This window comes from Podarcis raffonei, chromosome Z (genome assembly GCF_027172205.1).
Source record: "Podarcis raffonei isolate rPodRaf1 chromosome Z, rPodRaf1.pri, whole genome shotgun sequence".
In the NCBI taxonomy this organism is placed as follows: domain Eukaryota; kingdom Metazoa; phylum Chordata; class Lepidosauria; order Squamata; family Lacertidae; genus Podarcis; species Podarcis raffonei.
This window is the reverse complement of record NC_070621.1, coordinates 16,819,425-16,843,826: the sequence shown is the minus strand read 5'-3', so window position 1 is coordinate 16,843,826 and position 24,402 is coordinate 16,819,425. Positions and strand designations below refer to the sequence as shown.

General features: G+C 44.3%; 1 protein-coding gene across 8 annotated transcripts; it reads left to right on the top strand.

Moving 5' to 3' along the window:
- Nucleotides 1–87: 87 nt before the first annotated feature.
- On the top strand, nt 88–23,544 carry KYAT1 (kynurenine aminotransferase 1). 8 transcript variants are annotated; one of them, XM_053374988.1, is made up of 15 exons: nt 88–214; nt 8,513–8,638; nt 11,687–11,809; nt 13,172–13,230; nt 14,573–14,723; nt 15,490–15,639; nt 16,779–16,865; nt 17,289–17,417; nt 18,322–18,442; nt 18,746–18,822; nt 19,603–19,692; nt 20,313–20,499; nt 21,668–21,744; nt 22,531–22,617; nt 22,875–23,544. In XM_053374988.1, the coding sequence occupies exons 3-15, from the start codon at nt 11,726–11,728 to the stop codon at nt 22,941–22,943; spliced, it is 1,368 nt and encodes a 455-aa protein (XP_053230963.1). In that variant the 5' UTR covers nt 88–214; nt 8,513–8,638; nt 11,687–11,725; the 3' UTR covers nt 22,944–23,544. The 8 variants fall into 8 exon arrangements, 7 of the variants coding, with proteins under 7 accessions (XP_053230963.1, XP_053230958.1, XP_053230961.1 ...); XM_053374983.1 differs by having other exon boundaries at nt 11,676–11,809; XM_053374985.1 differs by having other exon boundaries at nt 153–238; nt 11,676–11,809.
- The last annotated feature ends 858 nt before the right edge of the window (nt 23,545–24,402 follow it).

The window sequence follows — 24,402 nt, the reverse complement described above, 5'->3', positions numbered from 1 at the left end:
CCCCCGGCGGCGGCGGCAGAACCGGAAGTAAGCAGCAGCCGCGACTCTTGCTCCTCTCTTCCACTAGGCGGCCCCATCTCGAGAGGAGCCATCTTGGGAAGGGCAAGCCATTCCCCACGGAGCGAGAGGGAGAGGAAGTGAATGGAAAGCGCAAAAGATGCCTGGAGGTCATCTTGAGTATGGAGGGGGAAAGGAGCGCAAAGCTGCCATCTTGGTAAGGGAAGGTCGCATTCAGCACGTACGTTTTTCTTTCTTTCTTTCTTTCTTTTTAAAATATATATAATTAACACGTTGCGCCTCTCCGTATTTAAAGGGAGAGAAATCTCCAACTCATTATGTAAAAACGGCAATATTAATCCCCACATCCTGATGACAACGGGTACTAATCTGATGTTTTATAGCAGATTTATAAACCATATATACAATATTATATATATAAAGCAACATATTGGGTTGCGTCCAAATAAATTCTCACAGTAGACCTGCTGAGATTAATGGAGCTAAATCAGCCATGCTCATCCATTTCAATGGCCCTACTCTGAATAGGACTAGCATTGCATGTTTGCTATTTATTTGTTGCATATCTATCCCACCTTTTCCTCCCCACCTCTGCAAAAGGTTCAAGGCGGCATCTATGCTTCTCTCCCACCCCCATTTTTTTTAATCCATTACAACAACCTTGTGAGGTAGGTTAGGCTGAGAGGTGAGCAAAGGTGCCAAAGGTGAGCTTCCTGATGTTATAAGAATTCTTGTTGTTGTTTAGTCGTTTAGTCGTGTCTGACTCTTCGTGACCACATGGACCAGAGCATGCCAGGCCCTCCTGTCTTCCACTGCCTCCCGCAGTTTGGTCAAACTCATGCTGGTAGCTTCGAGAACAGTATCCAACCATCTCGTCCTCTGTCGTCCCCTTCTTCTTGTGCCCTCAATCTTTCCCAACATCAGGGTCTTTTCCAGGGAGTCTTCTCTTCTCATGAGGTGGCCAAAATATTGGAGTCTCAGCTTCAGGATCTGCCCTTCCAGTGAGCACTCAGGGCTGATTTCCTTCAGAATGGATAGGTTTGATCTTCTTGCAGTCCATGGGACTCTCAAGAGTCTCCTCCACCACCATAATTCAAAAGCATCAATTCTTCGATCAGCCTTCTTTATGGTCCAGCTCTCACTTCCATACATCACTACTGGGAAAACCATAGCTTTAACTATATGGACCTTTGTCGACAAGGTGATGTCTCTGCTTTTTAAGATGCTGCCTAGGTTTCATTTCTTTTATCCCAAGAAGCAGGAATCTTTTAATTTAATGATTGCTGTCACCATCTGCAATGATCATGGAATCCAAGAAAGTAAAATCTCTCACTGCCTCCATTTCTTCCCCTTCTATTTGCCAGGAGGTGATGGGACCAGTGGCCATGATCTTAGTCTTTTTGATGTTGACCATATTATGCGCTCTCCTCTTTCAGCCTCATTAAAAGGTTCATTTATTCCTCCTCACTTTCTGCCATCAAGGTTGTGTCATCTGCATATCTGAGGTTGTTGATATTTCTCCCGGCAATCTTAATTCTGGCTTGGGATTCATCCAGTCCAGCCTTTCACATGATGAATTCTGCATATAAGTTAAATAAGCAGGGAGACAATATACAGCCTTGTCGTACTCCTTTCCCAATTTTGAACCAATCAGTTATTCCATATCTAGTTCTAACTGTATATTCTTGTCCCACATAGAGATTTCTCAGGAGAAAATCAATGGTGATCAGGCACTCCCATTTCTTTAAGAACTTGCCATAGTTTGCTGTGGTCGACAGAGTCAAATGCTTTTGCGTAGTCAATGAAGCAGAAGTATATATTTTTCTGGAACTCTCTTGCTTTCTCCATAATCCAACGCATGTTTGCAATTTGCTCTCTGGTTCCTCTGCCCCTTCGAAATCCAGCTTGCACTTCTGGGAGTTCTCGGTCCACATACTGCTTAAGCCTGCCTTGTAGAATTTTAGGCATTACTTTGCTAGCGTGTGAAATGAGCGCAATTGTGCGGTAGTTGGAGCATTCTTTGGGATTGGGATGTAGACTGATCTTCTCCAATCCTCTGGCCACTACTGAGTTTTCCAAACTTGCTGGCATATTGAGTGTAGCACCTTAACAGCATCATCTTTTAAAATTTTAAATAGTTCAGCTAGAATATCATCACTTCCACTGGCCATGTTATTAGCAGTGCTTTCTAAGGCCCATTTGACTTCACTCTCCAGGATGTCTGGCTCAAGGTCAGCAACCACACTACCTGGGGTGTACGAGACCTCCATATCTTTCTGGTATAATTCCTCTGTGTATTCTTGCCACCTCTTCTTGATGTCTTCTGCTGCTGTTAAGTCCTTTCCACTTTTGTCCTTTATTATCGTAATCTTTGTACAAAATGTTCCTTTCATATCTCCAATTTTCTTGAACAGATCTCTGGTTTTTCCCATTCTGCTGTTTTCCTCTGTTTCTTTGCATTGCTCGTTTAAGAAGGCCCTCTTGTCTCTCCTTGCTATTTTTTGGAAATCTGCATTCAATTTCCTGTATCTTTTACTATCTCCCTTGCATTTTGCTTGCCTTCTCTTCCCCGCTATTTGTAAGGCCTCATTGGACAGCCACTTTGCTTTCTTGCATTTCCTTTTCATTGGGATGGTTTTCATTGTTGCCTCCTGTATAATGTTACCAGCCTTCATCCATAGTTCTTCAGCCACTCTGTCCACCAAATCTAAATCCTTAAACCTGTTCCTCACTTCCACTGTGTATTCATAAAGGATTTGATTTAGATTGTGTCTTACTGGCCCAGTGGCTTTTCCTACTTTCTTCAGTTTAAGCTGGAATTTTGCTATAAGAAGCTGATGATCTGAGCCACAGTCAGCTCCAGGTCTTGTTTATGCTGACTGTATAGAGCTTCTCCATCTTTGGCTCCAGAGAATATAATCAATCTGATTTCGATGCTGCCCATCTGGTGATGTCCATGTGTAGAGTCTTCTCTTGTGTTGTTGGAAAAGAGTGTTTGTGGTGACCAGCTTGTTCTCTTGACAGAACTCTATTAGCCTTTGCCCTGCGTTTTTAACTCCAAGGCCAAACTTGCCCGTTTTTCCTTTTAACTCCTGACTCCCTACTTTAGCATTCCTATCCTCTATAATGAGAAGAACATCCTTCTTTGGTGTCATTTCTAGAAGGTATTGTAAGTCTTCATAGAATTGGTCAATTTCAGTTTCTTCAGCACCGGTAGTTGGTGCATAAACTTGGATTACTGTGATGTTAAAGGTCTGCCTTGGATTCGCATCGAGATCATTCTGTCATTTTTGAAATTGCATCCCAGTACAGCTTTTGTCACTCTTTTATTGACTATGAGGGCCACTCCATTTCTTTTTCGGGATTCTTACCCACAGTAGTAGATACAGTGGTCATGCAAACTGAATTTGCCCATTCCCGTCCATTTTAGTTCACTGATGCCCAGGATGTCAATATTCTTGCCATCTCATTTTTTACCACATCCAGCTTACCAAGGTTCATGGTTCTTACATTCCAGGTTCCTATGCAATATTTTTCTTTACATCATTGGACTTTCCTTTCGTTTCCAGGCATATCCACAACTGAGTGACCTTTCGGCTTTGGCCCAGCCGCTTCATCAGTTCTGAATCTACTTGTACTTGTCCTCCGCTCTTCCTCAGTAGCATGTTGAACACCTTCTGACCTGAGGGGCTCATCTTCCAGCGTCATAACTTTTATATGCCTGTTGTCTTTGCCCATGGAGTTTTCTTGGCAGGGATACTGGAGTGGCTTGCTGCTTCTTGCTCCAGGTGGATCACGTTTGGTCAAAATTCTCCACTATGACCTGTCCATCTTGGGTGGCCCTGCATGACATAGCTCATAGCTTCTCTGAGTTATTCAAGCCCCTTCACCACGACAAGGCAGTGACCCATGATAAGAATTCTAAGGGGTTGTAAATAAAATGAATGTTCATAAGTGCACAAGATAAACACATATACTTAAGCACATAAACCACATGTCTGCAATAGTATGGGAGATCCATCCTGAAGTCTTATTGACTCTTATTGACCCCCATTATTTCTTTGCAGAAGGAAGTATCTTAGCAAAACCTTTCCCAATTGTTCTTTTCACTTACAAATCCTTCAAATCCAGTCCAAAGAGCACATTTTGTGTATGAATAGGGGAGGTCTGTGACAAGGTTTCAGAAGCTTCAAAAGACTGGCAGGATAATGCAATCAGAAAGGATTATCAGCTATCTTGACAAACAGGAGATAAGACACACTCTCGAATCTGTAGGATGCTTTTGAGTGGTCTTTGGCTAAGGGGTGGGAAATTTCTTAAGTCTTTAAAAGCTGTTATACACCTTTGTTCTGGGTCCTCACCTCATTGCAAGGTGGTGGGAGGGGGAATTCTGATGTGACAGAATAATAATAATAATAATAATAATAATAATAATTTATTATTTGTACCCCACCCATCTGGCTGGGTTTCCCCAGGCACTCTGGGTGGCTTCCAACAAAGATGAAAAATACACTAAAATGTCACATATTAAAAACTTCCCTGAACAGGGCTGCCTTCAGATGTCTTCTGAATGTCAGGTAGTTGTTTATCGCTTTGACATCTCATGGGAGGGCGTTCCACAGGGCGGGCGCCACTACCAAGAAGGCCCTCTGCCTGGTTCCCTGTAACTTGGCCTCTTGCAGTGAGGGAACCGCCAGAAGGCCCTTGGAGCTGGAACTCAGTTTCCGGGCAGAACGATGGGGGTGGAGACGCTCCTTCAGATATCTTTCTTGCTTTTCTTCTACTGGTTCCACTCATTTTCCTCTGACTGATAACGGACTTGGGGGACACTGAATCCCTTGATGGAGAGCTGGGCTGTAAAAGCCTACCCCTATAACAATGGCTGAGTGGGAGATTTGAACCTGGGCTTCCCAGCTCCTACCGACACAATGACTGCACTCCACACTCTTCACTGGCAGAGCGACAGACAGACAGATGGGTAATGTGTGTAAACAGGAATCACTTTGCCTCCCATCATTTCCTCCTGCATCTAGAGAAGGGCAAATATGTCAATTTCAGTTTATCTAAGCTTCGCAAGTCCAGTTTTCCACATTTCTGCATCAATCTGCAGATCATCATCATCATTTTTTAAAAGGGCCTGGCAAAAATTTGTTAGCATTTTAATATGTATTTGCATGATACAGAGAAGGGAAGGGAACCTCAGTCCCCAGAGGGCCAACTGCTTTTTGGCCCTCAGGACTCTCCCCAGGCCACAGAGATGATGACCATTACGCAGTGAGCTTCATGCATTTTAACCAGAGTCTATCTGATCCTAATTTTATGCTCTAAGCCAGGGGTAGTCAACCTTTTTATACCTACCACCCACTAATGCATCTTTCTTGATGGTAAAATTTTCTTACCGCCCACCAGTGCTCGATGGAAGGAGGATTCAGCTTGTACTGTAGAACCCCCTACTGCCCACCTAAAATCCTGAAACGCCCACTAATGGGCGGCAGGGACCAGGTTGACAACCCCTTCTCTAAGCACTCTTCCACACTCTTCCAGACAGTAATGATAGTTGCAACTACTGCCTGTTCCAGGCAACACACTATTTATTTTTTAAAGTAAACAAACCAGAAGACTACCCTTCCATAATTTGCCTTCACAAACAGAAAAGTGCTTTGCTAACAACCTGAAGCATCTCTGTGACTTTGGTTTCCCAATGTCAAGGCATTTGGTCAGATAAATGTTCCTTTTATTGCCCGCTAGATAGCAGCCTTCTTTCAAGCCTGTGATTGTATCAGATTCCAATGTTAATTTTTGTGTGAGCATCAATAAAAAGTGGGTTTTCTGATGCACTTGGATGATTCACTCACCAACATTTTTATTGGGCTGGACCATCACAAAAATGTTGATTGCATAGTAAATTCCTGAAATATTGATAAAGGAGAATTGAAAGGCATTCACTCCAATTTCATTAGAGCAGGAAAGCAACCACAGTGTTTAAGGTGGTCTTTTCTTTTCTTTTTACAAATACTGTATCTTTACAAATATATTTCCATATTAAAATCTAACGGGTGGTTTTCAGAGACTTCACCAATGTTGCATTTCTAAGTATGTTTACTTGGCAGTAAATCACATTGATTTTTATAGCCCTTCTTAGGGCCATTTCAAGCACACGACTTCTCTCTAAAGAATCCTAGGCCCTGTAGTTTTGTGCTGGAGCTTGTAGCTATGAAAGAAGAAAAGTACAGTTCCTAGGATTCCTTGCAGGTAGCCATGTGCTTTAAATGTATGGTGCAGATCTGCCCTCTATGTCATTAGAGTCTCGGAACACGGATGTATGTTCCATTTGTTCATGTAAATATTGTTTTTTGGGGTGTAAATACACCCCAGTCTCAGAGGGGTGAAAGGTTTTGAGGGTTCCAGTGTGCCTCCTGGGTTGGTTTGCTTTGAATGTGATTTGCTAGAAACTGGTGTCATTTCCTATAAGCATAAAACTGGGGTGTGTTTTGCAGCATTAACTCTCAACAGATCTTGCTTTCTGGTTAGGTTCCAGTGGGAACCTCCAGTGTCATAGCACAGAGAGCAAAGCAGGCCTCTTGAGATTTAAGTCAGACGTTACTGCAAAGACTGGTAGCCTGTTGACCCTTTCACTTATCCAGACACCCTGAAGACATAACCTCCCACAGGGAGAGGGAAATCTAAGCCCAAGTCCCCAAATAGCTCTCACTTAAGAACATAAGAAGAACCTACTGGATGAGGCCAGTGGCCCATCTAGTCCAGCACGCTGTCATCACAGTGCCCAACGATACCCTGAAGGGAGAACCCACAAGCAGGACCCGACTACGAAAGCACTGTCCCCTTCTGCAGTTTCCTGCATCTGAAATTCAGAAGCATCACTGCCTCCAACCGTTGTAAACAAAAAATGCCCTTTCCCCTTATGGGGTATCCAAGAGCCCATATAGAGTCCTTACACAGGTTCCCTATTGGTAGGAGAGAATAACAGAGGCCAACCAGAGAATATTGAGAAGCAAAGCAGCTGGTAAGCTTGATCTTTATTGAACTGTTGCAACAGGGTGCTCCCCTCACCCGCAGGAGAGAGGAGGAACCCCGAAAAATGGCACGCAAGGCCTTATAAAGACTTTTGAAATTGCCACCCTGTAGATCAAGACCAACCCCAGAAACATCATACATACATCACAGAAGGTGTGTAACCTAAGACCACCCCTCAGATACATCATACCTACATCACAGAAAGGGTGGTCTAAACAGAAATTTGAATTATCTCCTGTCTGGCAGGTTACTTGATTGGATTGCCTGGGTAGCCTGGCCAGTCTTTTGTAATGATAAATACTTAGTTCCTGGGCCATGTCACAGGCTCACACCCTATTCATACCTTAAATGTGCCCTTAAGACAAGATTTGTGAGAAAAGAGACAATGGGAGGTTTCCCACTTTGACCTTGCAGAGAAAACATTTGCTCAGTTTAGGAATCAAAATGGTTCCAGGTTGGTCTTCCTGTGCTGATCTATGTATGTGCTTGGTTAGTACATTTATGAACATTTCCATATATCTAAGACATCAAAATTCCTATCACACAACTGTGAAGGGAGAGCTTGGTTGGTGGCCATTGGCAGCCTTGTAATCTGAAAGGTATCAGAACATAAGAAGAGTGTTGCTGCTTGAGAACAGGATGCTTTATTAGATGAGTGGCTGGTGTGACCCAGCAGACTCTTATGTTCTTATCCTCGTTTTTGAAGGGGAGTGTCACTGAAATGAAAGCTAGATACACAATGTACATTTAATTAGGGCAGATCCACACTATACATTTAAACCCCATGCCTGCCAAAGGATGGGAATAGCAGCACTGTGAGGGGAAACTGAAATTCCCAGGTTTCTTTTGGGTTTTGTTTTTTTTAAAAAAATGTGTGCTGAATATGCTTTAAATGTTTTGTGTGGATCAGAGTCAGACATACTGTTGTTTAGTCGTTTAGTCGTGTCCGACTCTTCGTGACCCCATGGACCAGAGCACGCCAGGCCCTCCTGTCTTCCACTGCCTCCCGCAGTTTGGTCAAACTCATGCTAGTAGCTTCGAGAACACCGTCCAACCATCTCGTCCTCTGTCGTCCCCTTCTGCTTGTGCCCTCCATGGAAGTACACTCCTCCCCAAATAATCCTGGAATTTACCTATCAGAGCTGCCCTTCCCAGCACCCTTAACCAGGCATAGGCAAACTTGGCCCTCCAGATGTTTTGGGATGACAATTCCCAACATCCCTGACCACTGGTCCTGGTAGCTAGGGATTATGGGAGTTGTAATCCCAAAACATCTGGAGGTCTGAGTTTGCCTGTGCCTGCCCTTAACAAACTACACTTCCCAGGATTCTTCTGGGGTCGGGGTGGGGGAATGTATGCAGTGTTGATTCTCTCTCCACCCAGCAGAGGGCTTGTCAAGCACATGCAAATTCACACCTCCTCCAGCTTTGTTTGTTTCATTTCCTTTTTTCTTCTTAAGGTTACTTATTACTTATCTAGATTGAGGAGCAAAGTTCTTTAAAAGGAGCCACCTACCTCCTTTCTGCCATCACCAGCTTGGTCAAAAGGGACATCGGAATTAAGGTTGCCAGCTAGTCAGAAGAAGGTAAGGAACAGGGCAATTATAGTTGCCTACACGCCATACATTTAAAGCAAATTTCCCCCTCCCTAAAGAAGCCTGGGAACTGTAGTACCCTACATAGAGTTAAGATTTCAATCGCCCTTAACAAACCCGCAGCTCTCAGGATTTCTTTTGGGAGGATCATGCTTTAAACATACAGTATAATGCTTTAAACACAGCCTTGGTGTACAGTTGTGCCTTTAATAGAGGCTGAACAATCAGGTGACAATTCCCTCCCCCTCCCCCAGGCATGGCATTGCTGCAAACACGGTTGAGGACCCCAGGCCAAAAAAGAAAGAAAAAAGGCTGTCACCCCTAGCTGGGGTGCCACAAGATCCCCTTCCCTTTATTTAAAATCCTCCCTGTGCTTTTTGTGATTGGCTGGAAGCCCTGTCATATCTCCTCCCAGAAATATTTCACTTGTTCAAAAAACAAAACAAAAAACCACACACAGGGAAATTGAAAGGTGCCAAGCATGGTGAATTTTGTGGCGTGGAAAAGACCAGAAAACTTTAGAGCAAACGGCTCCCCTTTCTCCCCTGTTTAAAGACTTGCTTTATTATTAATATTAAGTATTTATATGTTTATCTAGAAATAAGACAGAAAGTGTCTTTGTGACAGCTTTTGAACTCCTCTGGAATCTTTTCTTTAAAAATATAGTGGTCATGTTGTTGTTAACAGTTCTTGCTCTTTGTTTTGGCCTGGATTTTAAAATTCTTGATTAAACCCTATATGCTTAGTTTTGTCATCCTGTATTCCTCTGAGATTATCTGTTTACACCTAATAATCCATTTTGTGGCTAGGAAACAATGAGACTCAGCTTGGTTCTGAAAGCTGCTCTGATCCTGCCAGGAAGCATGTGATTCTTAGGAAATGTGCTTTTATTTCTCTTACTTCAGGACAGGGATGGATGCCATCTCTTCCTTTTGTAGAGAAGCTTCTGTGACATCCTTCAAATTCCAAATGCAGCATTTGTTTTGTGCATTACATTAATATCCCACTTTTCCTCCAAGGAGCTGAAGACAGTTCTTATGGTTTTCTCTCTTCCCATTTTATCCTCACAGCAGCTCTGTGAGTCAGGTTAGACCGGGAGTTAGTGATCGGGTCCAGGTCACAGAGTGAATTTCATGACTGGAGATTTTTGAACCAATGTGCTCCCTGAGCCTTGTCCAGTACTAATCGCTACACCTTGCTGGCTCAAGGCTATTTGCTTCTAGTGAGAGTATGCAGATCACAGCAGCAACCGAATCCCTTGTCCAAGCTGACTTGCTTGTGACAAATCTGCTGGTGCTCTTCTTTATTGTTGATCTGCCCACAGTAAGGAGGTTGCTTGCAATCTTCCTCAGTTCCTAAGCAGGAAATAACTAACCAGTATAACTGAGATCCCATGGAAGGGCATGTTAATATTTTCTTGCAAGGGGTGACCAGTTCCACCAACACCCTAGCCAGTCCTTGCAACGCACATGTATGCATGTCCACTCCGAAGTAAGTCCCATTAGTTACTCACAACTGTGCATAAGATTGCAAGGTAACTCTTGTACAGTGAAAGTTTTCGGAGCTTGAAAGCCATGTTCTCTGAATTCCCAAGTTGTTTTAGTGTCTGGCTTACATGTTCTCAGAGGCATCCTTGTTACTGAGCAATGTGTTCTTAAGTACATCCTTTGCGATTCTAACCACATTTAGGTTTTTTCTTACAATCAAGCAGTACATGAATTTTATGAAATAAAGTTTTTTTATTGTTGTTATTATTAATTAAATTTATATACCATCCTCCATGAGTACATCTCAGGGCAAATTAAACATAAAAATACAAGTTAAGAAAAAGTAATAAAAACAAGAACAAAAGCAAACCAATAACCCCCTCCCATTTCATAACCATCTTAATTTATTTCTAACCTGCTTTTCTCTTTTAGGAGTACAAAGTTAATATGGATACATATATATATATGAATTGGGATACATATGTATATGAATTGGGTCCTTAGTACTTTCCACCAAAACACATGTACAGCTATATCTTCTTGTTTTTAACTTTAGTACAAATAAATGTAGGTAGCTGAACCCGTATGCTCTGCTATCATATTTCAAGTTCCTGGGAGTTACGGATTTTATATGGAACCTGTATGTGTTGCTTTTTACTATACATTTAGGAAAGTTGTCTGTTTGCTAAAATACCACCACCAAATTTTGCACAATGGCTACTGTGACTGAAGAACACATTCTCATCTATGTTTGGGTACAGTTGGATGGCATTTTGAAGCAAGGTCGAAGACTAAACCTTTCAAAATTGCACTGATTTTGTGTGTATATGAGTGTGTATCTTGTATGTGTGTATAAATGCCTCTCATAAAACATCTTGAAATATTTTAATGGTAAAGACAGAGCCAGTGGTGGTATGGCTGTTAAGAGTTCCTGACTAGAACCTGTGAGAGACCAGGGTTCGAATCCCCCTGCTCAGCCATAAGGCTTACAGAGTGACCTTGGGGCCAGATGCTGCCTCTCAGCCTAACCTCCCTTACAGGGTTCTTGTGAGGGGAAAAGAACAATGTACACCTTCTTGAGCTTCTTGGAGAGAAAAGGGTTGGCTATAAATGCAAGCAAGCATGCAGTCAATCAATCAATCAATCATCAATCAACAGTTAAAAGGTATATAAAAACTAAGTGATAATTAAGTGCTTAACAGTGGTAATTCACAAAACAATGTTTGATGACACAGACATCTTGGAACTTGCAAGTAGATAATTATGACTCTCCGTACTTTTCTAAATTTCATTTCCTTCTGACCTCACTTTTTACAGTTTGTCCCACCCACACCCCACGTACACTCATACATCAGCTATGTATTTTGCAAAGTTGTTCATTTTCTCATAGTGCATTTGGACTATGAGATATTTGGACCTAGGATATCCTAACCACATTTTGCATGATGGTTCCCAAGATCAAGGAGCAGCTTTCAGTTTATGTCTGAATGCAATTGATCTCTCATTTCTTTTCCTCTTCCCCATTCCTCTCTCTGTGTAAGAAATAACACAGGTCCATGCATACGGCGCAGCAAACCAGTGTTGTAGTGGTATGGTTAGAAGTATCGCTCTGTCCTTGATTCATTACCTACTGGGAAGGAATAATCGTATTGGATTCTGCTGGTATCACTCTAAGGTAGGAAGACCAGGAGTGTCAGGAGTCAAATGTGGATTCCCAGGCTTCTCTACCAAACCCTTGGAACTCTCCCCCTCACTGGCCCTGCTTGAGTGTTTTGGTCTTGTTGGAACAAGTCTTAAAGTTGTAGAGTCTTAAAGTTTGAAGGGACCATAAGCACAATCCAGTCCCGCCCCCCTGCAATGCAGAAATCCCAGCTAAAGAATCCCTAACAGTGGCCATCCAACCTCTGTTTGAAAACCTCTAATAAAAGAGAATCCATCATATCCCGAGGTAGCTTGTTCATTGTCAATCATTAGATAGTTCTTCCTAAGGTTTAGTTGGAATCTCCTTTCTTATAACTTGATTTCATTGGTTTAGGTCCTTCCCTCCAGCACAGCAGAAAACAAATTTGCTCTATATTCCGTGTGACAGCCCTTTAGATATTTGGAAATGGCTATCATATCTCCCCTCAGTCTCTTTACAAGGCTTTACCTTTACCTTTTGCCTTTACCAGGCTAAACATGTCCAGTTCCCTCAACTATTTTTCATAAGGTTTGGTTTCCAGACTGTTGATCATCTTAGTCACCCTCTGCAGACATTCCAGTCTCCTCCTTGTCTGGATGGAGGATGGGAAGTGTGAGTGGGTGTTGCTTGCTGTACAAAGGGGGAAATCACCTTTGTTGCTGCTCCTACTTTTGCCACTGGCCCTATCTACCCTGTGGCATGTGGACCCCAGAAGGTCGCCTAGGAGGGGATGTGGCCCTAGGCCTGAAAAAGTCTGCCCTGCCATAGGAAAAACCATTTAACCAGAAGGAGCCAGCTGGAAAATGTGACTGTGCTTTGTATGGATGGAGTTTAAGTTTTTTGTTGGTGATGACAGAACAGAGCAGGGGAGGTCGGGGTATTTGCTGCCTGCTGTGCTAAGGTTGCTCCCTTTTTTATTAGTAATTTATTTACCACTTTATGCATCAAACGCTAGTCCTTGAGCAGTTTGCAACATTATAAAAATTACCAAAAAAACCCTAATAAGAATTCCACACTTTAAAGCACCATAGAAATATTAGAGAAGACCCTCTTTAAATGCCACTAAATGAGGTGTTGGGAAGCTCTGGCTTCCCATTGTTATCCCAGGCCATTGGCTATGCTGGCTGCTGGGAGTTGTAGTCCACCAACATCTGAAGGGCCAAAGGTTCCACAGACCAACTGTGAACTAAAATAAGCGAACCTATAGGGACCATATCAACTACTGGCATATAAAAGATCTGAAAGAAGATGAGAAAGTTCTGCAGTTCTTTGTTATTAAATAGCCATTATCTGCAGCAATTCTAACATGCTTTCTTTCCTTCCTTCTTTTCCCCCACCCTTTCCTCCTTTCTCTAGGCAAAAATGTCCAGGATGGTTCAGGCTCGGAGGCTGGAGGGCGTAGAGAAGAATATCTGGTATTTCCTCCTTGGGTGGGCCCCATACTCCATACTTGCCCAGTCCATACTTGCCCAGCTGCCAGACTATATAAGGCCAGACCCTTTCTTTCTTTCTTTACTAATAAATGTAGTTCTGTATGGCCAGATAATAAAAATATCAGGACAGCTTACAACATTGAAACATAAATTACCATTCTTAAAAAAGAAAAGAAATACAGAGCATTATTAAGGTAACTGGCCAATCAAAAATAAAAGCTGAACAGCTGCAGAGTCCTTTCAGGATAAAGAGGCCTTATATTTACATCTAGCCTAGTCACTTCACCCACTCCCTGATCCTTTTAAACAGGAGATACTGTTGAGGATTGAGCCAGGGACCTTTTGCATGCAAAGCAGGCACACTGAACTCAACCACAGTCCCACCCTGACAAACCAACAACATCATCTTGTTTGCTTGGGTGAAGGGGTACTGGTTATGGTCCAGGGTTGCTGTTAGGTGCTAGGGCCTCTGTCCAAGGAGGGTAAAGCGTTTTGTCAAAATGCTTGCCCGAGAGAGCAGAGTTCAAGGAGCAGCGTAGTCCTAGCCAGCCAAGCACAGAGCATCAGTTCAGCCCCAAAACATGATCCAGAGAGTCAAAGTATGGTAAGAATTTACTTCTGCACCACCTGCTCATTACCCAGATGAGAGGCAAAAGGTTTTAAAGAAAACATGGGACCAAGAGAATTACAATTACACCAAGCTTCAGCAGATCTAGTTAGGGATCCAGAGTTTATTAGATACTATTTCAATAGGGCAGAGCCAAACTTAATGTGGTTGTTCTAGCTGAACTGCCACTTAAGAAGAAGCTCTTCCACGAGGAGAATTAGAATGAGGGTTTTATAGAGATTGCACACAGAGTCATAAAACATCTAAACGTTCTTAAAACATAAACATCCTTCTACATATATCAAGGAAGGGTACAGGTCATGAGAAGTAAAACAAGCATGGCTCCATACTGGTATCTTCACCCCCATAATCACATCAAGGTGCCCCAAGAATGCCTAAGCCATTTGGGTGTCAAATGTCACACTTCTGTCACCATTCCCCTAGCAACCAGGTTTCCATCAGGCTTTCAGCATTCCTTCCTTTATCTCACGTCCCTTGCTTCTGCTATATCTGTCTGCTCTAAGCTGGCAGGTTGCTTTAGGGAGTCAGTGAATAATGGGATTCAAACCATCCACCCATCCGAGGCTTGCCTCTTTGCACACCCTGAACCCCAGCAATAGACAGTATCTGTAATCCAGCTGGGGTTGAGATTACAGGAGGCTGGCCTAGTGGGATTTAATTCTTCCTCTCTGCTCTTTTGCCTTTCACTCTCCTTAGGGTGGAGTTTGTCAAGTTGGCGGCCACGTACAAGACCGTGAACCTGGGCCAAGGCTTCCCTAATTTCCCCCCACCGGACTTTGTCAGGGAAGCGTTGGTGGAGGCTGTTGGTGGAGAGAATACCTTGCTGCACCAATATACCCGAGAATTTGTACGTAAGAATCTCCTCCCTTTCTCTCTCAGCCTGCATGCATACCTTACATAAGTCTGAAGTGTTGCTATGCAAGAGCACTCCTATACATAGTTCCCTGCACAGTTATCCCACGGGAAGAGGGATTGGTTGTTAAACCACTCTGGAAATTGTAGCTCTGTAGGTGTGGTGATAAAAGGTAAAGGGACCCCTGACCATTAGGTCCAGTCATGGCCGACTCTGGGGTTGCGGCGCTCATCTTTGCTTTATTGGCCAAGGGAGCCGACGTACTGCTTCCGGGTCATGTGGCCAGCATGACTAAGCCGCTTCTGGCGAACTGGAGCAGCACATGGAAACACATAGTTGCATGGTTGGCAGGAGCAGGGACCAAGCAACGGGAGCTCGCCCTGTTGTGGGGATTCGAACCGCCGACCTTCTGATCGGCAAGTCCTAGGCTCTGTGTCTTAACCCACAGTGCCACCCGTGTCCCTTAGGTATGGGGATAGGGGCTTCCTAACAACTCTCAGCACTCTTCAAAAACTGCAGTTCTCAGGATGCTTTGGGAGAAGCCATGACAGCTTAAAGGGGTATCATAGTGCTTTAAATGTATAGTGCAGATGGGGCTGCAGAAGAGGATTTCTGGGCAGGCTGCAATCTAGGTGCAGCAAGTAAGCAGAAAGAACACTTGTTTTTATGATCAAGTTCAGGACAAATGTGCAATAAACTTCTATTAGCCTGCTTGCTTCAGGTTACTATTCCGTGTTCTCAGCCTCTGCTGTTTCCCCAGGGCCACCCACGTTTAGTAGCAATCTTGGCCCGCTTTTTTGGGAAGCTACTCGGACGAGACCTGGACCCTCTGAAAAATGTGATGGTGACTGTTGGTGCCTATGAGGCCCTCTTCTGCTGCTTCCAGGCTCTGGTGGATGATGGAGATGAGGTAACAGAGTGCCTGTGTGCTTTGGGACATATTAATGGCTAAAGCAATGCTTCTCAGACTTCATGAAACAGGAAAGTGGGGGTTCTAGCCTCTGCCTCCCTGAACCACCCAATGAAGCTAAATGTTGGGAGTACAGAGAAAAGTAAAGGCTTCTTCACACAGCATGTAGCTAAACTATGGAATTCACTTCTGCAGGAGGCAGTGATGTCCACCAAACTGGATGGCTTTGAAAGAGGATGGGCCAAATCCATAAGGGTATCAATGACATGACTGCTGACTCTGATAGCTGTGTCCTGCCTCTGCTGTCAGGAGGCAGTATGCTTCTGAATACCATTTGCTGGAAATTGCAGTGGGGGGGAGTGTTGCTGTTGCATCTAGGTCCTGCTTGTGGCCTTTTTGTTAAGGCATCTGGTTTGCCACTGTGACAACAGGATGCTAAACTAGTGTAATGGTTCTAGGGGTTGCTCGTGCGTAAGCCGGTGCAAACACCTGGCTGGGTTGCCTGAGTGAACCTTTTCTGTCCGGACAGCCACTCACCCATGGCTGCCTCAATCGCTGGCAGAATCCGTCAGTGGGCGTTTCTTAAACTTCTTCCAGCAAAGAAGCTCTTTGACGCCTAGTCTCCTCCTACTCTCTCTGTGCGAAAGTCTTCTGCACAAGGAGGGCGTAGGCAGCGGAGGACCCCTACTCTCCCCGCTGGTCCCTGGCAAGGAGTCATGTGACCGCCTCGCCGCTTCCCCCATCTGCCCCCCTTCTCCACTGGTGCTACGCTGATTCTCTTCCCCAGAAGATGGGCTGCCTCTCCCAATCCCGGGACGCTCTCTGGAATCTCTCTGGATTTTGCTCTCTCCCTCCGGCACTGATGGCAGTTCCCTAACAACTAGGTGGGCCCCCTTTGGCCTGATCCATCAGCCAGCCTTGTTTTGTGTTCTTTACTTCCTTCTTCTCTTCCTGACAGGCAGATGGGTGGCATCACTGCTGTTAATGATCTTTTTGTCTGGCAGTTTGTTAAAATGTTGTACACACACACACACACACACACACACAATCAAATAATATATTGAGGTCTGCAATCCTGTGACCACATAACATAAAAACTAACCAACGATGTGCTTGATACCTCTTTTGCATTTTCTTAGGTCATTATTATTGAGCCGTACTTTGACTGCTATGAGCCCATGGTGAAAATGGCTGGTGGGACTTCTGTGTTCATACCTCTGCAACTAGTAAGTGGGCTGATTGTGCTGGCCTTTGTAGACAGTGACCCTGATACTTCAGATTCACTAGACTACAACATCCATCAATCCTGACCATTGGCCACACAGACTGGGGTATGGGTGGGTGTCATGGGGGTTGGAGCCCAACTCTTCTTTACGGGCAGTGCTACTTCATCCAGAACAACCTGAGCTCCACATCCCTGATTGGATGAGTCACTCACCAACAGTACTTTTGTCTTGTGTCAACACTGCCTCTGTCCTGTCCCAATGCAGTTTTAGTTTACTGGCCTTGATCCTAGATGGTGGCTCCGCTCTTCCACAGCTTCACCTGAATCAAACGAAACAGCTAGTTCTGGGGCCTTTGCCCATTGGCAGAAGTCCAGTGGCTTGACTCTCGCTTGACTCTCTCTTTTTCTCCATCTCCTCCGCCAGAATGCTGCAGAAGGTAGCAAGCTGAACTCTAGCAGAGACTGGCAACTGAATCCAGCCGAGCTGGCAGCAAAGTTCACCAAGCGAACTAAAGCCATTGTGCTGAACTCTCCCAACAACCCTTTGGGGAAGGTAACTAAGAACCCTGCAATTTTGCACAGGCCACTTGATGTACATTTGAAATATGTATGTGCAGTTCAGTATGTGCCATAGAATCATTGTAGCTTGAGGGCATTGCACAGGCATCAACCTCTGCTTCAGCTGAACCCATCCCCACCACCACCACCACCTTTCCTCAGTCTTGTATGCCATTGCAGCCAGATTTTCCTCTCCTGCAAGATTGGGGGGAAAGTTGAGGATTCTCCCAACTTTTGTTGTAAAAAGAAAACTCTTCATAAACCAATCTTGAAAGACAGCAATATTGTCTGAAGTCTCCATTTAGGAACAGAGTGAATGAATGACATCTGTTCCTGATAAAGCAGCATTTATTATCTTAAAAGGTAAAGGGACACCTGACCATTAGGTCCAGCCGTGACCGACTCTGGGGTTGCGGCACTCATCTCGCTTTATTGGCCGAGGGAGCTGGCGTTTGTCTGCAGACAGCTTCTGGGTCATGTGGCCAGCATGACTAAGCCACTTCTGGCGAACCAGAGCAGCGCACAGAAACTCCGTTTACCTTCCCACTGGAGTGGTACCTATGTATCTACTTGCACTTTGATGTGCTTTTGAACTGCTAGGTTGGCAGGGACTGAGCAACAGAAGCTCACCCCATCGCAGGGATTCGAACTGCCGACCTTCTGATCAGCAAGTCCTAGGCTCTGTGGTTTAACCCACAGCGCCACCCGTGTCCCTATTTATTGTCTTAAAGAGTGTCAAATTCCTTAACTTCTCTCTGCCACCTGGGAACACCTTCCTCAGCATAGCAGACTACCCTTCCCATGGGTGTTCGGAGCGTCCTTATTCCAACAGTGGGAGTAGCTGCCACTGTTCTATGTCAAAGGGGCCCAGAGTTGCCAGTCTTCTCCCTCTTGTGCAGGTGTTCAGTAGAAAGGAGATGGAGCTCATTGCAGAGTTGTGTGTGAGACATGACGTCCTCTGCTTCAGTGATGAGGTATACGAGTGGCTGGTCTACGATGGCAACAAGCATATCCGGATGGGTAAGGCAGATCTGCTTTCTAGACACTTGGCTCCATACCTGATCATCCTCCTAATCTGTGAACCTGAGCTGGTATGAGAATTTGTGGGTCCCTATGCCTTCTTCTCCCTTTTGGGACCAAAGTGGTCTGTCTCCTGCAAGATCTTGCCTTGGACTTTCCAGACTCTGCAAAGAACAGTGTTTTTAAAGGAGCAGATACTCAGGGTGCTTCTCCCTTATGGGAGGAATGTTCCAGCTCTGATTTCCTTTCTCTTGAATGCACCACCGTGTAGATTTCAGCTTCATTTTCTTTCCCTGCTGACAGCCAGTTTACCAGGAATGTGGGAACGAACCGTGACCATTGGAAGTGCCGGAAAAACCTTCAGTGCAACGGGATGGAAGGTGAGGAGGCAGGTGTAGGAGGAGCCAGACTTAAGGACCATTTTCCAGTTGAAATTCCTACCTAATCCTTTGCAGGCAAAGGAATAGGTCCATGGTAAGGTGCATACTTTTCATGTGAGAGGTCCCAGGCCCTGTGATCTTCGGATGAAGGGCAGCATAGCAATTTTAATAATCATCTTCATCTACACATGAAAAATGGATCAGCCGACAGGTAATTCAAAGCACACAGCATTTCATCAAATATTAGGACGATGGTCATAGCATAGCTTTGTATTGTTCATAAACAGTAGAGCTGCCTAGCTATCTTTGTGTTGACCAGGAGACTATCTCATTGACCAGGAGAACCTCAGGCTTGGGGGACAAGCACTGCCATTGGGAGCCTGCCTAAAACCCCGGAGAGCCACTGCCAGTCAGTGCAGACAATACTGAGCTGGAGGGACCTTAATGGTCTAGCTCAATATAAGGCAGCTTCCTTTGTTCCTAATGTGTCCTTGAACTCTGGTAATGCCTCTTGAGGCTAGAGGGTGTGTTTGTGGGTAGAAACCAGCCAGGTGTACAAAGGTAGCATTTATCTTTATTGCTCCGCCTACTTTTGCCTCTGGTTCCTCCCACTGCTGACAGGTGTCCCTCAGAAGGTTGCCTCTGCGGCAATGTGGCCCTCTGGTTGCAGAGCCCCTCACCTGCCCACTGTAGACTTTCCCACACTCTCAGTGACATATGAAGAACACCAGCTATCCAGAGATCTGAAAAATAACCGCATTTCCTTTTCCGTGACCATAGGTTGGCTGGACAATTGGGCCCAACAACCTTTTGAAGCACCTGAGGACAATTCATCAAAACTCAGTTTATCATTGTGCAACAGCAGCTCAGGTAAGAAAACAGTGCTGGACAAAACGGTCCCTTCCACTGCAGGAGTAACCAATGTGTTGCCCTCCAGATGCTGCTGGACTACAATCTCCCATGTTTTTCAATTTTTATTTATCTAGAACATTTGTACTGCCCAAATGGATCCTATGAGTGGTTTACATGCAATCCATTAAAGCAAGTCTTAATCTAGAAATAACTAAATAATAGTTCTAACTGGGGTTGCAGGAGAGGGCCTACTTAGTGGCTACTCTCTGGCTTTGAATCTCCCTCCCTTGGGAGGCCAGCCTGGCTCCCTCCTTGTTGTCCTTCCGCCAGCAGGTGAAGCTTCTTTTCCCGCAGGCTTTTGGGAACTATTCTTCTGCTTGGAGCAAGCCAATTTAAATTATTGGGCCAGTTAAATCATGCCCATTATTGTCAGTGGGTCTACTCGGAGTAGGACTAAAACCGAAGAAGACCCACGTTAATACTTTTTGGCATCTCAAAGAACTGAGCACGGAATGTATATACTTACTGGAATAATCAACCTGGGGGAGGGGGAATTAGTGACAACTTTGACGCTGCTAACCTTGCCTGATAATTGCATTTGCGTTGATGTCCATCTGTTGTTGTTCATGAGTCTCTAGGAAGCTGTGGCCTGTGGGCTAGAGAAAGAGTTTGAGCGCTTTGGGAAGCCTGAGAGCTACTTTGCCCAGCTACCTCAACAGCTGCAGCGAAAACGAGACTTCCTGGTCCAGAGCTTGCTTGCTGTTGGCATGAAGCCCATTATCCCAGAGGGTTCCTATTTTGTAGTGGCCGACCTCTCCGAATTCAGTAAGCGTGACACCCCCCCTTCACCCAGTTAATGGTGGACACTTATTATTTTTTAAAAAGAGAGAACATACATTTAAAGAGAGAACATCATCCATGTAAAACACATTTTCCTCTCAAAAAAATAATAATCCCGGGAAATGTAGTTCACCAGCTGCATTCCCAGCATGCTTAACAAGTTACAGTTCCCAGGATTCTCTGAGTCAAGCCATGTGCTGTACATGTATGGTGGGTCTGCAGCCATAATATTGCTTGTTTTGAGACCCAGTCCAAATTCAGATCCATTGGTGCACCTAGCTCAGTACTGTCTGTCTAGAGTGACTGACAGCAACTCTCTGGGGTTTCAGGCAAAGGTTTTTACCAGGCCTGGAGATTGAACCTAGAACCTTTTGCATGCAAGGCAGATGCCCCACCACTGAACCATGGTCCTTCCCTTAAACATAAAGTAAAGTTCTAGTCCTCGGGATTCAAAATAAAGGGTTGATTTCAGTGGAGATACAGTGGTACCTTGGGTTACAGACGCTTCAGGTTACAGACTCCACTAACCCAGAAATAGTACCTCGGGTTAAGAACTTTGCTTCAGAAGAAGAGAACAGAAAATTGCACGGTGGCTGCGCAGCGGCAGCAGGAGGCCCCATTAGCTAAAGTGGTACCTCAGGTTAAGAACAGTTTCAGGTTAAGAACGGACCTCCAGAACGAATTCAGTTCTTAACCTGAGGTACCACTGTATATAGAAAGCTGCCTTATACAGTCATACCTCGGGCTACAGCCGCTTCAGGTTGTGTTTTTTCAGGTTACGGACCGCCAAAATCTGGAAGTATCGGAATGGGTTACTTCCGGGTTTCAGCGGTCGTGCATGCACAGAAGGACTATATTGTGCTTTGCGCATGCGCAGAAGCGCCGAATCGCAACCCACGCGTGCGCAGCTGTGGGTTGCGAACGTGATCCGTGCGGGATGCACGTTTACAACCTGAGCATCCACTGTACTTAAGATAGTTTGTGCATAAAGCCCTGCATTGTTGATCAGCATCAGCTCTCCAGGGTTTCTGACTATGGGTTTCTCCAGTGCCAAGCATTTGAACTGGGGACCTTTTTCATGAAAACATGTGCTCTGCCACTTAGCAATCTTAGCTACTTAGCCTCTCAATCAATGCCCATGCTCTCTTCTTAGAAGATGAACTTCCTGATGAGCCAGACTCCGAGGAGCCGTACGATTATCGCTTTACAAAGTGGATGATCAAGAACAAGGTACGTGACCCAAGATTTGGGACCGGCCAGACCATTAGTGAGGTGGCTGCCTTAGGTGGCAGATTTGGGAAAACACTGAAGGTGGCAATATTACCAGTCTGCTGCTTCTTGACACGGGGAAGGGATGGCCACACTGGATTTTCTGCCTCAGGCACTCAGAAGGTTGGTAACATAGAAAGTCACCTGGGATTGTGTCAGACCAATACTACATCGAACTCATTATTGACAGCTCCAGGGGTGGAGAACTTTTTTCCGCCTTCCAGGGGCCATGTGCCAGTGGTGGGCTGGGCTAGAGACAAAGGTGGATAGATCAATGAATGCAGTGTTTAGCTTTTGTGCAGTGAACCAGTTTCTGTATATGGACACACCCCTCTATCCTCCATCCAAGCAAAAGACATTTTCAGATACCCATTTCAACCGGGGGGAAACACTCAGGACATGAAGCCAGACGAGTGAGAGTGCATAATAATAATTATAATAATATTTCTTTCTTTACTTGATAAAATTTGTACATTGTTTGATTGTAAAAAAATAATAATCTCAAAGTGGTTTACAATGATACGTGTAACTGTAATGTTAATAAGAATAGCAACAGTATTTAATCTATGAATCCCCTTTCACATGTGTGTCAAGGTGAATTACAAACATTTAAAAACAGTCAGGAATTGTTTTTTATTCTTACAAAGAATAGGTTCCGTTTTCTATTTTTTTAAATAAAAACCTAAGGCAGATACTTTATCGTGTAGCTGGAAAATCTGTCAATGCACAATTCTTCTACCTCCATAGGGATTAGCCGCCATTCCGGTCTCTGCCTTCTTTAGTTCACCACAGAAGAAGAACTTTGACCATCTCATTCGCTTTTGCTTTGCCAAGGTGAGCTGTCCATGGGATTATTTGGAATGATTTCCCACATTTTTCACACCACTTGAGGGGGACATGTTTACATACATTTCTTTGTATCTTGTGATCTGCTTTAGCAAAAATGAGGGTGCTGGGAAACCTGTGGCCCTGAAGATGTTGAAAGCTATTTTTGATTGTGCAAGGTTGGGGTGTGGGGCAGGCATAAGATAAAAAAATCTTGGCAGTGCCAAACACCAGCATTTAAAACTTACTTTTGTTTTGTGCATTAGGAAGACTCGACTCTGGAAGCCGCAGACAGCATCTTGCAGCAATGGAGTCGGAAGACACAGGGGCAGTAATATGATCACTTGAAGCAGGCTCTGTAGCTAGAATGCTGTAGCAAGAAAGGAAAGAAAACCCACGTGCCTATTTTGCCACTTGACATCAGGATGCAGAATAGCCCTCTGTTTCCAATTTGCATATGCAGCAGGGAAGTAGTGTTAGGCCCTAGGGATCACACATTCACCAACGTGATGGTGCCCTGTCATAGTCTCCCAGATGGGAGTTGTGGTCCAAAAGATCTGGAGGGCAACAGAATGGAGAATGCTGTTCCTGGCCACTCTTCTCGCAGGCTGTCAGGCTTCCAATATCTGTGGCCAGAACCACACCATACATTTAAAGCACATCCAGCATACATTTAAAGTACGTTTCTCCCCCACCCATAAAGAATCCTGGGAACTGTAATTTCCTCCTTAGGAAACTACAGTTCCTTGTTTCCTTAACAGGCTACAATTTGTTGTGTTACTTGTGAAACTCTTAACACATCTCCATAAATAGGAATGGGGAGATCTGTGCCCATCCAGATGTTGTTGGACTATATCTCCCATTAGCTCCCGGCATGGCCTAATGGTCAGGGTTGATGGGAGTTCTAGTCCTGCAATATTGGAAAGCCCCAGGTCCTCAACAGCTTCCAAAGGCATCCCTGCATTACTTTTGATCTGAATTTTTAACTGAAACTGTGAGTGTGCTTCTTGCTGGGCTGTCCTTATTAGTGCAATAATTTTTAGAAGCAGCTCCTTAATGGTTGAAATTTCTGAGCCTGTGATGTTATGACTGCAATCCACTACAAATTTGCTTTTTGGGAAGTGTGTGTGTGTTGGGGCAGGTAGGTGGTTTGTAACACTGGTATGGGTCTAAAATGATCTCTGCCTGTACCCTGCAATTGTTACTTGACCACTTCTCTTCCAGTGCAAGGAAGGAGAGTATCTGGTCCTATCTTCCCTCACTCTCCTTCAAGGGTAGGACAGGTCCTATCAATATGAGAAATCCTCGCATTTCCCTTAATTCTGCTCTTGAACAAGGGTGGGGGATCCTGCAGCCCCTTAAAATTGTGACTGTACTACAACTCCCATCATCACTTACCGCTGCCCATCCTGGCTGAGACTGAGGTTCTTAGAGGACCATATAATCATGAAAAAAAGAAAAAGAAAACATTTGGGGGTTTTTAATTTCAAGTATACAAGTATACTTTAAATTAAGTATACACAATGATAATAGAATGTCATTAAATAGGAATACAGAGTTTGATAAATGCTAAAGGTAAATATAAGCTGAAAGTTGCAGTCACTTATGTTCCAATATAGGCAATCAAGTAAAGATGTTGTTCCATAATGTTCTATGTGTTGATGGAGGATGAAAACCACACTTAATAAATTTTACAAAGTCAGTAAATGGATACCATGTTGTGTAAATGGTGTTGGTCTTTTTTCTTTTTGTAGAGCAGTTAGTTTGTCTATATGTAAAATATCCCAGCTTCAA